At 40.3% G+C, this 16,774-nt stretch overlaps 2 protein-coding genes across 3 annotated transcripts in view; one reads left to right on the top strand and one right to left on the bottom strand.

Moving 5' to 3' along the window:
• The window catches only part of slc24a3 (solute carrier family 24 member 3), a 127,554-nt gene extending 117,777 nt beyond the window's left edge, over window positions 1-9,777 (top strand). Inside the window, exons 21-23 of the mRNA XM_034682477.1 lie at window positions 531-643; window positions 4,880-4,945; window positions 5,068-9,777. Coding sequence (XP_034538368.1) covers window positions 531-643; window positions 4,880-4,945; window positions 5,068-5,217 — 329 coding nt within the window. The 3' untranslated portion in view covers window positions 5,218-9,777. The remainder of the gene's footprint in view (window positions 1-530; window positions 644-4,879; window positions 4,946-5,067) is intronic.
• A 1,400-nt stretch (window positions 9,778-11,177) lies between these two features.
• Window positions 11,178-16,774, bottom strand: part of rin2 (Ras and Rab interactor 2) — a 62,168-nt gene continuing 56,571 nt past the window's right edge. Inside the window, exons 9-12 of one of the 2 annotated variants that reach the window (XM_034682516.1) lie at window positions 15,999-16,307; window positions 15,699-15,830; window positions 15,419-15,582; window positions 11,178-15,115 (exon numbers count right to left, since the gene is read on the bottom strand). In XM_034682516.1, the coding sequence (XP_034538407.1) occupies window positions 14,633-15,115; window positions 15,419-15,582; window positions 15,699-15,830; window positions 15,999-16,307 (1,088 nt within the window). In that variant the 3' untranslated portion in view covers window positions 11,178-14,632. The remainder of the gene's footprint in view (window positions 15,116-15,418; window positions 15,583-15,698; window positions 15,831-15,998; window positions 16,308-16,774) is intronic. The other variant, XM_034682517.1, reaches the window with a different exon arrangement.

Below are 16,774 nucleotides of genomic sequence, written 5' to 3'. Positions count from 1 at the left end.
ACACACACACACACACACACACACACACACACACACACACACACACACACACACACACACACACACACACACAGGTGGGAGCTAAACAACAGAATCAAAGGAAGATAACAGATTGAGAGAAAGGGAAGGAGGGGAGGGGGTAAAGATTGTGATCCTGTCATCTTTTTCCGCTGTCCCTCCTCCATCCATGCGGTGAGGCTGTAAAAGAAGACAGCCCGACAGGGTCCCTTTCCATCCTTTCATCTGTGTTTATTCTTGCTCCTGTCATCAAATATTTAAAGGGCTCTGTCTGTCTGTGTGCGGAGGCTCGCCAGGAGACTCGCCACAGCAGTTCAGTCGTCCATCTTCTGCTTTGTAGCTCCATCACCTTCTGTAGGCATCAATCGAAAGAATACTTCACCTGATGAACCTGTCGCAGCCCACCCACGCTCCTGTGAATCTTTATATCCGACTCTTTTCCTTCTTTGAATCTTTCTTTGCTCCTTTTCTCTGTTTTTTCCTCTTCTAAAACTTTCTCTGTGTCTGCTCAGGAATGGGAGACATGGCGGTGTCCAATTCCATCGGCAGTAACGTGTTTGACATCTTGGTGGGCCTCGGTCTCCCCTGGTCGTTGAACACTCTGGCCATCAACTACGGCTCTGATGTAAGCAACAAACTCTTTCCTCTTTTCCTCAGAGTCTCACCAGAACACACAAATAACACAGTGAAAGCATCCTACTCTATCCAGTGATAGTAATATATATCACAGTTAAACATTATAACTCTGTTTAATCCTGTGTTTGCCCACTCACCTTATAAATGCTGACATCTCTGAGAAGCCTGTCTTATAAAGCAATATGAAAAACTTCAATTCTGGAGCAGATTTGACATAATTCAAGAAGTAAAAGTTAAGAATTGAGCACAAACAGCAATACATTTATGATAAGAACTCTTCATTTTAAACAGGAGTTTGCTGTATGTTTTTATTCATTCAGGATCTAAGACTGCTGCACCAGTTTGGTGTAACTTAATTGGTTGTATATCTGACGTCAGACTAAAGCCTGGTTTAAACTTCTGCGTCATATCGATGCCGTTGGCTACACCTCAGTTCTGCATTGCCCTTTTCCAATGCAGAAGCCTACACATGTAGCCTGACACGCACCTCCTCCGAAATGTAACTATGTGTCGAAGCAACTTTGACCGCAAGCCCTTGGATTGGTCCGCTGGATTGCATTGTATTACCTGCATTTACAGCAGTTCTGGACTTATCGTTCCCTGGCCATGCATTTCAATTCCTCCAACCTCTCCTCTCTATTCTTCCCTGTAATCATTGCTGTATGATAAACATCAACATGTATCAGGTGTAAATGAACATAATAAGCTCAGAATCGCTGTGAAAAAGTCAACAGAAAACATAGAGGGACAGGAAACAGGTGACCTGACTATCATGGAGACCACACTGCCCTCAAGTGTTTCGGCGGAGTATTGCTGTGCGACACGGACACAGCAACGCACAAGTATGTAGTGCTCACATCTGCGTCGGCCACTGCGGCGTACGGTCGATGCAGAAGTATAAACCAGGCTTTAGTAATGACCAACTCTTTCACTGGAACTTACACTGAGTTCACCAAGCTGGTTAAGAGAACAGTTGTAACTGTTCCCTGTCTTTTCATGCGTGTTTATGTGAACATTCACAGAGGACAGAGTGTTGCCATCTTATGTCCACCTTCCTCTCATGTCAAAATACCTGCAGAAGTTGGATAACACAATCCAAGAGACAGAAAACAGATAGTGAAATATAGAAACTCAGAGATCTGTATGCAGATTATAAAAACGTCCTCACTGCAGAACTGAACAACACAAACAAAAGCTATCAACGCTCAATAGAGAGGTCTGTAACCAACACTTTCATAATAAAGCAGAATGATCATTGAGATATCTGAAGTGAAACCTCTCACTTTCACAGAGCTGAGCAGCATTGACAGCTCAGAGCTGACAGCCTCATCTGCATAAAGCCAGAGAACATCATCTCCTGCAGGGCGGGCGACGCTGGGTGTCTGTCCAACACACACAGAGGTCAATGGGCGAGCTCTTTATTCAATCAAACCAGACTGGCTTAACGAAACGAAACGTGAAAACAAGCTCGCTGCCAGAGGGGTGTCCAATCATGAATTACTCTCTCTAATCTTAAAGCACTGTCAATAATTATACTGTAAACAAAGGGCTTTGTTTGATGCTGTTTATCCTTGGTTTTACTCATGGGCAAACTGGAACCACAATTGTTATTATTATACTGAGTTTTAATGCGAATTCCACGTTTCTGATTTCAACTTAATATTGGTCTCAAAAAGTCACTGAGGAGTGAGTTGTGGACTCCAGAAATTTGGAGGTCAGGATTTTTCACGTTCATGATCAGGATTGGAATAATCTATACAAACAATGATCCATTAATGATATAATCTAAAAATAAAGTAGATACACTCATACCAAACTCAATTTAAAACGCCTCTAAAAATGTGTTAGCTTCAATCACAGGGAGCCTTGGCTTTAAGTCCCACCACACCACCGCGTTCAGCGTCAGGATTACATATGAAATGCTCACAATACTGTGTTATCTTGTGTCTCATACAGAGATTAGATAAAGTCATTTAAAATTCAGATCTTGACTCTAACACAGTATAAAGTATTAAACAAGAAAAAGTTGAGTCAACTGAGTCTTTAACTCGGTCTCTTTCTCACAGCTGAACAGATAAGATCATTTTGTCTCTACATTAAGTTTTGTTTGTGCGCTGATGAAACACAGCAGCAGATTGAAAAAGTCAGAACATAGGATCAAACAAGAACAAAAGAAGCTTTGTAGTATTCTGTTATCTTGAGTTAATAAAAATGAGCCTGTTTTTTAAAAATCAACCGATAAAGCTGCTGTGACAGACGTACATCACACATCACGAGATAACACGATCGAGATGAAAACACACGATACGACACAAAGCAAAGATTTCAGTGCTGTCATGGAGGTGAGAATGAAAGTGTCTATAACATTCACTCTCTGAACGAAAGCTTAACGATGTTCAGTCATGGGGATGCAAAAAAGGGGGCGTGAGTTTGGTGACAGCTGCTGTGATTGAAATATTCATCAGTGCACCGCCATGTGCAGCATACTTATGAAAGTGCATGCCTTGTAGTACACAATATGTTTACAGTGTACTAATGGTAGAGTGTTTAAGGAATCCCTTATGCACAATTTACTTAACTGATTAACTGGTGTCAGTTCAGGGAGGATGGCGTTGTCTCCGGTCTATCCCAGAAGTCCGGTACATGGGTATTTGACCACTTATGAAACCTGCCAAAATACCTTTAACGCCTTATTGTCCTATCAAAACGATTAATAATGGCTTTGATAGAACTTTTAATTACTTGCATGAGTTTGGTCATGGCCGTCCAAACTCAAGGTGGTGCTCAGAGTGAGGTGCATGTCAGTTTGAATCACTAAAGCATCTGAAATACCAAATCTGATTGTGAAATAAAAGCAGGTGAGAGACTGTCGCCAGGGCGAGTGGTGGATGCTGTCGTGAGCTAACCTTTATTCATGACATACCAGAGACCTTCTCTACTTTGGTGATCCTTGGAGGAGTCGAGGAGAACAAATGAACAACAAACAAGCTGGTTAAGATTTAGATAGCAAGCTTAGCTTGGTCTCAAATGTGGCAAAGTTTGGCACAGTTAATAAAAATAACTATTAGGATATTGTCTCCTGTCTCATTAGTCCCTGTGTAAACGCCTCTGCTTCATGCACTTTAACCCCTACAGAGGAGGGGTTATCATCGTCTCCATCAAGGACTTTCTTGGTCTCCATCTCCACCTTTTACAGTTTAAAAAAGGTCTAACTCCACTGCGCAATTTACATCCTGCTGTTTCCAGGTGGACAAAACAGTGGAGGTGCTTTCATTTATTTAAGATGAAAGACATATTCCCACATTTTGGTGCTTTTTCATTCATCATAGTTATGTAGTAGTACTTAAGACTTTGTTGGTTCAAAAATGAGTTTCTTTATTTTCTCCTTTGTTTTATTCATTAAAAAAGACAAGGTTTGGTATATTTGCCTGTAATTCTGGCTCTAAACACCAGAGGGAGCCCTAGTTTATGGCAAGAGGGAGCCCTGTTGACATCTACAGTACATCAGAGCTCTCTACCTCACTTCCACATCAATATGGCAGCAGGGGAAAATCCCACGGGTCAGTGGTGTCCTGAAGCAGTTGCCTTAGTTGCTTGTCCAGGTTGTTGGTCTAAACTTTTTACCAGCCCACCTTTATTTTGGGGAAACCAGCGTCCTGTAGCCGGGTTACCACAGACTTGAATGGGACAGCATGTATATGCTTTCTACCATCTAAACCTCCAGATGTGTGTAATTCCTTCATTACAGGAAGAGACAACTCAGTTTTGTTGTCATTCCAGAATTAAGATACTCTTGTACCTGTTGTTTGTCTTACTGACACATCACTTGGTTGAGGCAGCATCTGCACTGATAGTTTTTAGCTGTCAGGAACCGGGATGAAGCGTGTCTATGTCACAGTATAATGGAAGCAAAAAATTACAAACCTGTCCATGTTTCTGAAATTGTGATTGTGATGACCTTTACTCAGAAACACAAAAACTGGACACTTAAAAACCTGATACTGAAGAACGTGTAAACGCACTCTATGCTGCTGATAACATGAAGGAAACATGAATGAATGGATTACTGTTCAAGTGGGAAAGCATGTTTGGCATTTGTTGCTCTAACCTGAACACCTGTCAGATATGGTTCCCCACTTCACCCCTCTTTCATTTCTCTAACTATAAGTGAGGATGGTGGAAAAATAAATTACCAGACTCTTACTGACACTTCATCTTGTTGCAGATCAAACTCAACAGCAAGGGACTGATCTTCTCTGTCGGGCTCCTGCTGGCCTCTGTGTTTATGACAGTGAGTACTCGCCAGCCTGTCAGATTTCTCACTTCTCTCACTCTGTTTGTCTCAAGCTGTCTATTGATCTGTTTACCTCCACCTGTCTCTCCACCTGTCTCCCTTTACATCTGTCTTTCCAGGTCTTGGGGGTTCACCTGAATAAGTGGACGTTGGACAAGCGTCTGGGTTTCATGTGTCTCTTCCTCTACTCCGTCTTCCTCTGTTTCTCCTGCCTCATTGAGTACAACATCTTCACTTTCGTCAACCTGCCGACCTGCCGGGACGACTGAGGCTCGCCGACACACACATACATACACACACTGATGTACACACTCACATGAGAGGTGGTGGGAATGGGTAATCGGTGGTATTTGATGAAATAATGAGAACACAGACGTTTTATTCTAAGGATTATTTACAGACACCTTTCCTGCTTTTGTCTCTTTGAGAAGAGATCCCACTCTGCTTGTTATTATTTGTGTTGTTGTTTTTCTTGTCCATCCATCTGCTCAGTGCAATATGGAGCTGCTCTGGTGTTTGTGCACGACCAGAGAGTGTGGGAATGACTTCAGGAGCAGAGATGGGAAGGACTGACTCTCTCTAACGCCCAGGACTGCACTGAGGACAACAATGACAACAACATCAATCTCTTTTACCGACTACTGCTTGCATCTGATGTGAGGTCCTTTATTTTGAGACTCCGCGTGTTATAGTGTGACGTGGTTTTGTTCACTAGCTGCTAACCTTTCCTGAGAGGAAAGTGGGATCTTTTAATCTAGTTGAGAGTAATAATGATAAAAGCAATGATGTAAAGGGGGAGGGGTAGTTTTAGCGCTGTGTCGCAGAAAATGAGGATTTATCAAGATGTTTAAACAAAGTTGTTCTAGTGAGATGATGTTTTTTTTAGCAAAGAACATAACCTGTGATGCAGATTAACATATTTCCTGCTTTGTTGTCTGTTTGAGTTCCCCAACAATTGTCACACATCCAGCTTCATTTGCAAATCGCAAAACCTGTCCTTCAACACCGCATCATCCGCACCTCTTTTTTAAATTAACTTAAAAAGCATCACAGCTGTAGCTTCTGTGTTTTGTACTGGAAATTCATTCCACTTATGGAGAGTTCTTTTTTCTTTCTCTTTGTAAATAGCCCTTTTTTGTAAATACTCCCAGATTTGATATTTATTATTTATTCTCGTCAAACGCACATTTCTCCTCTGGAGGTCACAAAACACCCCGGCAGGTTTTTAGTTACGAATCCAGGAGTTGCTCAAGTCCACACCCACAGATATTTTAAGAAGACCACTCGCGTTCAAACAAGCACAAGTTTCTCTGGAGGTGGATTTCATTTTGTTGTAGTTGTTGTGTGATGATGATGTTTCAAATCGAGTTCAACCTTGCACTGAAGAGCTTAAACGAGCTCCACAGGGAGGCTGTAACCGTCCCTCCTCCTGATGCATGCTGATTACAAGGAGAGCATCCTTGTAAAATGACGCAGGTTTGTATGAGTACATTGTATTGAGAGTTTTAAATGTTACGTTTTGGTTGTTGAGCGATGGACTGCTGCTTTTTTCTGCCGACCAAATAGACTCAAAACAGAGGTGGCTTTATTCAAAGGAACAGCCATGCAAGATTGAAGAGGTATATTTCCTGGATGGTAGATGAATGTCCTGTTTCTCACTCCTTTGTGGTTCCAAAGACGCAGTGAGCTGTTTCCGTGGTGTTACCGTAGGAGTACAGATGCAATATAAAGCATCAGGACTTTAGAACCAGCTCTGATATTAAAGCGCTGGGGTTTTTATTTTTATCCAGGAGTTCTTTGTATTTTGTAATGCCTGTCTACTTTTGTCCAGATATGGTAGGTTTGTGATACATGAGTATTCCTACTAGTTTGTAGAGCACGTACAATGTGGTTTGTGAACCCCACTTGGGGATTTTTTTTTTATTCCACTATGAGAGTCGAGGCACGCCAGCAAAGTCACGCAATTCCTCCTAGACCTCCACCCCTGTAGAAGTGAACACTTGTCTGTCAGGGCCTGTTGATTCTCACGTCCAATCCATGGAAATGTCAGCTTTTCCTCTAGATAGGTTTATTTCAAATGTCAAGTGCCCCGCTCTTTTTTTTTTCTCACTAAGGGAAGACAATTGTTGAAATGAAGTCTGATTTCTTTCAGGTATGTTTTAATTTATTGATCAGTAACAGAAAATGTCAAACCTGAGAAATATTGTCTTTTGAATGTAAAAATAATCAATGTGCTTTTGTGTTTATATCTCATTCATATTTATTTATTTTTGGAGACACAGGCAGATACTCAGTGCTACGACCGGGAAACAGGGTTTCAATGTGTTTTTAATCTTATGTAACGCAATAACTATGACCTTACAAATGTGTAAATATGCTTTAATGATCAAAGATGAATTTATAAGAGTTTAAAAAGATTTATTCAAAGTGTATATGATGTTTCTCTGTATGTGACACTGCAGCAGCATGTTACTCTTTAGTCCTTTATTCAGATCCCCGTTAACAGCCACTAATGCAGCAGCTTCTCTTCCTGGGGTCAACATGAAACAAACTTAAGAAAATACTGAATTAATCTATCAATGATGTTACAAAATATCAAAACAGGACTGTTACTAACACAACGACCCGTATGACATCACCATGTCCACCTCTATCACACCGCACAATCAAATTATAAGTATATTGTAGATGAATGCCCTGCTGACGAGAGGGCCTGCACTAAAGAATCTTTCATATCACATTAGAAAAGCTGACAAAGAGACTATTTTTTATAGGTCCCATCATCTCTCAGTGTTTCTGACAGATCTATGTGACGTGAAAGCCACTAATTTGAAGTAAGAATTAAAGCTCCTGTGTGGAGTTTTAAGCTAGCTTCAAAACAGACTGAAGATAAACCCAACATAACCATCATCATTAAGGTTGATCATTTCTATATAGTTAATTTAAGATTTAATAAGATAAGATAGGATAATCCTTTATTTGTCCAACAACTGGGAAATGTATAGTTATGCTTGTAAGCACTGCCGGTGGGTAGGTGTCAGGAGAAGTGAGTAACAACACACTGCCGAAACAGTCTTTGTTTACACTCTCCACAGCAAAGCTCCACAGTGTACGGTACATTTAACTAATAAAAGAAAAAAAAAGGATGGAATTTTTCTCCTCAGACGAAGACACAAGAGTAGCAGCTTTTGTCCACAGGGGGCGCCAAAATTAACACAAACTGGAAATTCCTCACGTGAGCTTTAATAGTTTGATGCCCAATCCCAAACACCACACTCTCTGACAATGAGGTGCTCTCACACTTTCACATCATCAAGTGTGTTCAACACAGCATTATGCACTGACTTCTGTGAGTCAGCATCTCTATAGACTTAGATGTTGGACTTGCCCTGAGTTCATTCCGAACTTGGTGACGTCCAGCCCAATACTGAAACAGTATTGAGTAAAATTTTGTTTAGAATGAATGTCCTTTCAAATTTTTCCGTTTTTTTTTTTTTCAATTTAAAGATGCTGCACTGTCTGACACAAATTCATGCTGGGGATCAGCTTTTTTGTCGTTGTTATTATTGACAGCCAACGTCAAAGTGTGTCCCGTTCCTTATCTTTTAATATAATCTCAAGCTCTGACACACTTATGCACTGCGCGTTTGATGCCATTTCAGTCCATGAGGGTTCAGTGCTCAGGCATTAGGGTGGACACTGGGATTGGGCATGAATCACTAATTTGAATTAACTGTTTCATTGATATAATCATTTTATTGTATTGTTGTACAGGAAATGTTAGGGAGCCATAGGACCTTTTAAACAAAGTGTTATCTATTTTTCTGTTCCAAACTCATAACGACTTTCTTTTATTTTAAAAGTGTTCAAAGTTAAATTTTAAAACATGAAAAATAATAGATATATTAGATATATTATAGTGGATCTTAAAGTGTGTGTAATGTAGCATTCCTGGCACACTGGGATAAGCTCTCAGCTCATTATTGATGAGTTGACTGATAGTCTTCATTCTGAAGAAATATCACTGAGTCCAAGACACACACCATCCTTCAGTGTTCTGACATTTTATCAGTATTGTTATAATCCAGGGCATTTTTTTCAGTTTATCATATATATCAAAGAATATCTGTATCATGCACTTTATTGTTTTACAACTGACTTCATGGATTATTTGGTTCATTACATTCTGTGCTGCTATTCACTGCATGGACCTACAGCTAAACATGGGGTACCATGTCTTTAAAACCAACCAAACTACCACAGAGACGCTCACATTTTCAAAAAGAAGCATCTTGTAGAGGAGATTTCTAAATAATTTGTGATATTCACATGGGTGATATTGCTGATGTATATTTGTATATAGATAGGTCAACATGTATTTGTATATTTTTTGTCTCAATCTGTATATCTGTTGAATATATTTTCATAGATGCTAGGTCTCCCTTGTACTTCCCTTTGATTTGATGTGTGTGAGACCTCTGAAGCTAATGTCCTTTGTTTACTCGCATGGAGATATTTCACTTTAATAAATTATTTATGGTAAATCTTGATGTACTTTGGGATGAGAGTCCACTGTGTTTTTAGATGGCACTGGATTTAGTTTGAACTGGATATCCTAGATGACTGCATGCTGTCGCTAGCATAGGATATGAGAGGTGAAGAGTGAGAGTGTTTGCAGACGATACGATTCTCTACGTGTCCAAGCTTTACCTCTTTCTACACAAGAAACTTTTCGATAGAATGGTTGACTTTGTGTTTGGGTGTTTCAGATGTAATTTTAGAGATCATTTTGCTACATGAGCATTAATAAAGTTGTCTTTGCTTAAGGTAACAAAAGCCTTGTCGTGGTTATTAGATGGTCGAATTAACAAACTCGCAAAAGCATGCAGAAATGTATTTATGGTAAAGGCTGGATAGTACTGTTATGTTGATTATTTTACAGTGAATGAGTGATTTTAACCTGTTAAAAGTGACATACATGAAAAAGTGGTTTGATTTTAATTACTTTTTCTTTTGCTATAATACTTTGATGCATTGATCTAGAAAATCTTTCTTGGCAGCCTGGAAAAAAGAAGCAATGAAAAGTGATTTTATAGATCATTTTCAGGTGCTGATGCTGCTTTGAACAAGTATTTCAAATAATGTATATGTTTATCATTTTGTAAAAGAAAATTGGGCAAATTGATGCTATTAGCACAATTGTATGGTTTGCAAACCCCTTAATGCCTATTTAATTGAAGATAGTGCAAATACAACATGTTAAATGTTATTGAAAAATGTCAGCACTCACGAGTTATAAAACATTGAATGTCAATTATGACTATTGACATTAAACGTTTCTGAACTTCATCAGAAGTGCTGACATTTTTCAATTACACTGTCCACTTTGGGTGAGCACCGAATATTTTTTGAGTAGCTTTGATGTGAGTATGCCAATACTCTTTCCAACATAATTAATGTTAAAACTCAGAAATGTTATTGTTTTATGATAAATGTGTGCTCATATCAAATTTGATTTGAGCAGCACATTTCATGTGGGAACATGGACAATCTGTAATAGTGTAATGCAAAACAAAACATCCAAAAGAACCTCCCTCTCCCAACTACTTAGATTCATTTGCCACAGGTTGGTAACATAACCTATTTTAGAAAGAGTCTCTCAGAAGTAAAGCTGGGTCTGCTATTGAAAGATTTGGCGCAACATGAAACAATAAACACAATGAAGGAGACCACTAACTGTTGAACAGCTGAAATCCTGTATCAGGTAACAATGGGACATTTCACTTTAAAAACTCCAGAAACTGGTGTCATTGGCTCCCAAATGTTTAGTGTTGTAAAAAAAGAAGAGATGATGCAACATAGTTGTAAACATGTCCCTGTCCCAATTTCTTAGAATGTGTTTCATGCATCAAATCTGAAATTAGCGTATAGTTTTTCATTAAACAATATAAATATGTTGTTTCAAGATTTAATATACTGTCTCAGCTCTATTTTCAATTAGCTTTGGGTTTTAAATTAATTGTAACCAGGCTGGTAAATTTCATCATTTGCAACAATAAGCTGATTTTTGGGCAAAAAGGGGATCAGTAGCTGATTTACATATTTGAATACAGATGAAAGTAGTGTCACACTCTGGTCCATTAATAATATGGAGTAAAAATATTGGTTGTGTGCACCCTCTACTGGTGAAACACTGGTTTGAGTCTTAATAAATAACTGAGGCATTCTGTTGCTTTTCAAACATTTATTAAGTGCAAAAGAATATTTATGAAATCATATAATGACAAAGTACAATCAGGAAGATGTTTCCTGGATGCAGTTGATATTTTGACACCATATAGAATATTACAGATAATGAAAAGCCATCTGTGAAAAATCCCCGCACAGAGACACATAAATACTCACTTTGCTTCATCAAAAAGAAAAACAAGTTAGATTACTGATAACATCGCACCACAAACCATTCAAGTTTGAACACTTGGCCCCCAGAGAAAAACATGATGAGCTACATACAGGTGATCCATGACGCTAATTCAATCTTTTCAGAAGCTCTCAGGTTACCTTAAAGGGGATTTCCAGTATTTTAGACCTTGGTCTTAATTTTTAGGGGGGGTCTAAAGGACTTATCAGAACAAGACTTTAAGACAGGCTGCCAAAATACCACAGGTCAATGAGGCCTTTACAGAACATCCATCAAAAGTGCTTATTGTTGTCTGACATAACAGAAAACATCCAGAGATAGACTTTTCTGTTTGGGTATGATCTGTGTTTGATAACCCAGATATCTCTTCCTTCACAGCCATGAGATTTTTACAGCCTGGCTCAAGCTATCTACTTGAGCGCTTCCAAAACGTTTGTATCCTGTAGTCATTTGGACCCCAAAGTATGTGTAAAGATGTCTGTCTAACATGAGTCTGGTTCTGCTCGAGGTTCCTGCCTGTTAAAAGACGTTTTTCCTTGCCGCTGTAACTAGCTAAATACGGTGAGGTGCAGTGCTCATGGTGAATTAAGATGAGATAAGACTCAGTCTTATCCTGTCTTGGTGTTGGGTTTTTGTTAATAATTTAACATAGAGTACAGTCTAGACCTGCTCTGTTTGTAAAAGCATATTGAGATAACGTTTGTTGTGATTTGGCGCTATATGAATAAAGATTGAGTGAAAAAGATCTATATTTCTAAATACTGGAATTCCTCTTGGGCTTCACAAATTTCACTTTCCTCTTGTCAAACAAAGCTCACACATCTCTCATCAATGTAAGACAGGAATGAAACAGATCACAACACTGTAACTTACCAGCATATCAATTTGACTTGGAAACTACTGACAGCGTAAAAATTCATACGAATATTTCAAGTATTTCTTATTGAAACTCAACACTGATGAAGGTTGTATTGTTGTATTGCAGAGTGAGCATTTCTCAAGCACATGTTGTCTCCTGTAAACTGAGGCCTCACATACACCTTTGTCTTTCCAGATAGCTCAAAGAGCCTTACAGCACGTTTCACTGTGTGACCTCAGACCAGCTTTAAAGTCCACAAAACCTGTTTATAAATGAACATATATTTCTTTCACCTGGATTAAAAACCTTTATCGTTTGTCAGTAGTACAGAGAGGTGTCTATAATTATCACATGGCAGCCATCCTCAGATGTTCCCTGGCCATAAATTGTCAATCTGAAAGGAGATGGCACCCTAAATAAGAAGATCAGGTAAGACACAGTATCTGTCATATCACCAGGATAATCATCAATGAATCTTACATTTCTAAACACTGGCAGAAATGCCTGTTTCTAACACTTAAAAACAAAACTACATGCAATATCAATATTCATTTTTACAAATTCTGAAATGTTAATCCTTAAGATTATCATACAAAAAGGCAGTATTATATATATTATATCTTTGATTGTTAATGTTGGCTTCTACCTACGAAAATGCAACTTACTGCACACGACACAAAGCAGAAGAGAAAAGGCAGAGGCTGCAGCTGGGGAACACTGGCCCAGCAGCTACAGCGGTAGCATGATTTTAATTATCTTCCAATTTCAAGGCAGAACTGAGAGAGAGGCACGGTTTGGCTCCAGCAAGTAGGGACAGACATTTTTTTTATCTTCTCACTGGCACTTTTTTTAGAATTGCAAAGATATTATTTGATTGGATTGTCGTAGTTATACTACATGTAGAGCTGGGCGATATTGAAAAAGATGTAATCACGGTAAAAAAATGTCATATTAGTGGATATCCTGCGATATCCTCAGTGTTGATGTCGCTCATTTCAGCTGTGTTTTACATGACACTAAGCCCGCCAAGCTCTTATCCTGCAATACGATTGGCTGTTCAATGCCTTATTCTTCTTCGGTCTAATGTTGGGTGGCAATGCGTTTAAAGCACATTAGCGCCCCCTCCCTTTCCAGTGGTTGGGGTGTGTAATTAAAGGTTTAAATATATCAAATTGTTATCTAACATTTTTCTTTTTATATTGAGGAAAAATTATATCACGATAATTATCGTTATTAATTTATTGCCCAGCACTAACTACATGCATTACAAAAGTAGGAAGATTGTGTCTCTTAAGGCAGCTGTGTGGAATCACTTTGTTTTTTCCTGCACTATCTGTCTGACAAAATGCTCAGACATTTTCAATTTAAAAAAAAGTTGTGCAAGAGCTGTTCACACACACTTTGTTCTATTCAGTGCATACACACCTCAAAACAAACGACCCAGCTTCCATCAAAGTGTTTGCACTGAAGCCTCACTGATCACTACAGATGTACATTAACAGTAAATATAAAAGCAGGCTTTTTAAACACATTGCTACAGCTATTCATATTAATCATTCATTTTTTTTTATACCATACACGTGTTTTCCTAAATCCTACTTCCTCTTCTTTTTTAGCATAAAGCTTTTCGCAGTATGCTCTAAATAAAACTCCATGGAAAATAACAAAGTGTTATACACACCAGCCTCCACTGGGTGTCGCCAAACCTTTAAAATCATATCTACCATCAGAAGGATTAACAGTTTCAAAACACAAACAATCAAAACATACAGTTTACCAGCAACTGTAACACTTAAATCATAGTTAGACCTGTCACCTATAAAAACTATCTGCAGTTTATTTAACATGACTCATCAAGGATTAGTCCAACATGTATCTCAGATCTGATTAGCCTCTATGTAGCTTCATGGTAACACAGAGATCGGCTGACCCTGAATCAGCATCTTGACACCAGGGTTAAAGCAGGACTGTGAACACGTTTTAGTGTTCCAGGTCAGTTTGACACTTTAACCCCTCCGTCTCCCTCTGAATCACGTGGATTCAGAGAGCTGTGTTCAGCAAAGTGATGCTCTGATGCCAAATCTAGAGCTGAGGAAGTAAAGAAAAAAAAAACCTCCATCTTTTTCACTTCCTTCCCTCCTTTCTTCTTTTCCTCTTTCACGCGTGTCTGTCAGACAAAACATTCCAGCGAGGGGATGTTGACTGAGACAGACGTGTCATCCAAAAGGAGAAGTCAGGCTTTGTAAAGACTGGCACGACACAGTGTCCAGCCCAGAGGAGCCCTGTCAACATGCAGGCCCCTTTGAGGTCTAATAGAACCATGTTTGTCAGAGATAATGGGTGATACTGTCACAGCAGGGAGACAAAGACTCTGTTCACTCGTTCAGACTGCGACCAGCGACAGTCATATTGATATGGAGTTCCCATTGAGGTGGCTGGGGGGCAGGCTGAGGCTCAGAGGACGACTGAGGCCCTGGTTGAGAGCAGGCTGCAGGGAGGAGTCCGACAAGTCTATGCTCAGGTCATTAAGGTTGGCCTTGGGGTCAGAGGTCACAGTGAGGTTGTTCAGGTTAGATCTGGTATCAAGTGGAGCTGATGATGATGAGTCGCTGCTGCTGGCGGCCACTCTGCGGTACACAAAGTGGAAGGGAGTGGCCTGAGAGCGGCTGTGGAGCTCAGCTTTGATCTTCTGAGGGTGGGTGTCTGGGGCCAGCTGCTGGCTGCTGCCCTCTACCAGAAGAAACAGGCCGTAGTTCTCAGGGTCGGATACTTTGAACTTCTGGGCGCAGAGCTGACACACCTCCTCCACTGTGCCGTAGGGACGGACTTGCAGGGTTTTTGCTGTGCAGCCACTGTCCAGCTCCTGCAGCGCGACCCGCAGGTAGTTCTGAGGGACAGAGAGAAGAAATACAATGATAAAATGCCTCTCACTCTGAATAACCCTGTCTGTTAATCTTAGGCACATCGTACAGACATAATAGTGTTGTCAAATGATGGCCCTAAAATATCTTAAGGTACAAAAGTTTTTAGGATAATGCCCTTATATTAATTTAGCAGAAAGTGAAACTTCATCATGGGAGTTGCTGATCTTCTGCCTTGTTTTTTTTTCAGTCATCAGACATGCTGATCTTTTCTGATGGGACAGAAAAGTTTAAGGTAATGAGTGCGGTATGCTCTATGATCTTTTTACCTGGAAGTCATCAATAGATGGAGCAGAGCGCTGCATGGTGCGTCTGCGGTGCCACTGGTGCAGTGTGTCCCTGGTTTCAGAGCTCAGCACTCTGGCGGCCTGCTCCTCCTGGAAGTTTCTGATCAGGGACATTGCTCCGTAGGCGCTGGTCAGGTAGTAGCCGCCTGGACATGAAACACGCAGAGGAAGAGATTTAACAACGTGTGCACGGTAAGAAAAGGAATTATGTGTCATTACAAAGAACTTTCACATTGTGATCAGAGTGTTGAAGCAAACAGACCTTCTCCATGGAGCAGTGAGGGGTCCAGCAGCTCCATCATGTAAAGGATCTCGTTGTCCAGCTGGGGCATATCGCACTGAGCCAGCACATAGGTCAGCATGGGCAGGAAGTCATCAGCTCCATACAGACGACCTGAGAGGAAGTCAGACCAGAGGGGTGAGATCCTAAACTTACACATTCAACTCTTTTCTATTCATCAATCTTGAATCCTGTTAACCCCGTGATGAGTATTGCGGTAAGACCAATTTGATTTGGGATGCTGATGACTTTCATATTGTGCAACACCGCTCCAACACTCACCTGAGTTGTCCTCCATGATGGTGTAGATGAGTTTGCAGACTCTCAGCAGCATGGTCACCTTCTTCTCAGGGGAGTATAGTTTACTCATGGTGTGAAACTTGTGCTTGATCTTCTCTAAGGCCACAGGGTCCGGGGGCAGCGTATCAGCCACGCCCATCTCCTGCGGGTGCTTCGCCTTGGCCAGCGACAGGTTCTCCTTCAGCTCCTGCCACTCCCCACTGCGCACCTGGAACTCCTTCAGAGCCACACTCACTATCGGTTTGAGGGGCTTCAGGACGCACTTGTGCATGGCCTTCTCCAGGACTTGATCTAAGAAGAGAAGGAAGATGAAGATTAAGGTGAGCTTTTCCCAAAGTGTACTTACAACAGTTTTCTAGGGTATGGATTTGAAAGTCTTCTATGAAGGGACATCAGGTACATAAAACCAATACTGTTTTCTATGGATTCAGCAGATTTAACTTGGATTCAATAGAAAGCCCAGTGAGTCATTTACGCAGATGAATGCTACCTTGTGCTTCTGTATGAGAAGTTGAGGTCTAGGACAAACAAACAGAAACAAAGCTGGGAATTCAAACCCCAAGGCAGAAAGAGCTGGAAACCAAATTATGGAAAACCACAGGACCTGAACCTTGACCTTGTGCACATGTACAGGAAGGAAGCGCTCTTCCCCTCCTGTGTTAGTCTGATGTGTGCAGGATGACTAAATACAACCTTCAGATAACAGAAATCCCACCTCTGACAACATGCACGTTTATGTTTGTTCAAGTGTCAGGAGT

Source organism: Notolabrus celidotus, chromosome 4 (assembly GCF_009762535.1).
Source record: "Notolabrus celidotus isolate fNotCel1 chromosome 4, fNotCel1.pri, whole genome shotgun sequence".
NCBI classification, from domain to species: domain Eukaryota; kingdom Metazoa; phylum Chordata; class Actinopteri; order Labriformes; family Labridae; genus Notolabrus; species Notolabrus celidotus.
Note: the sequence above shows the minus strand (reverse complement) of the source record. Positions and strands in the feature narration are given on the sequence as shown.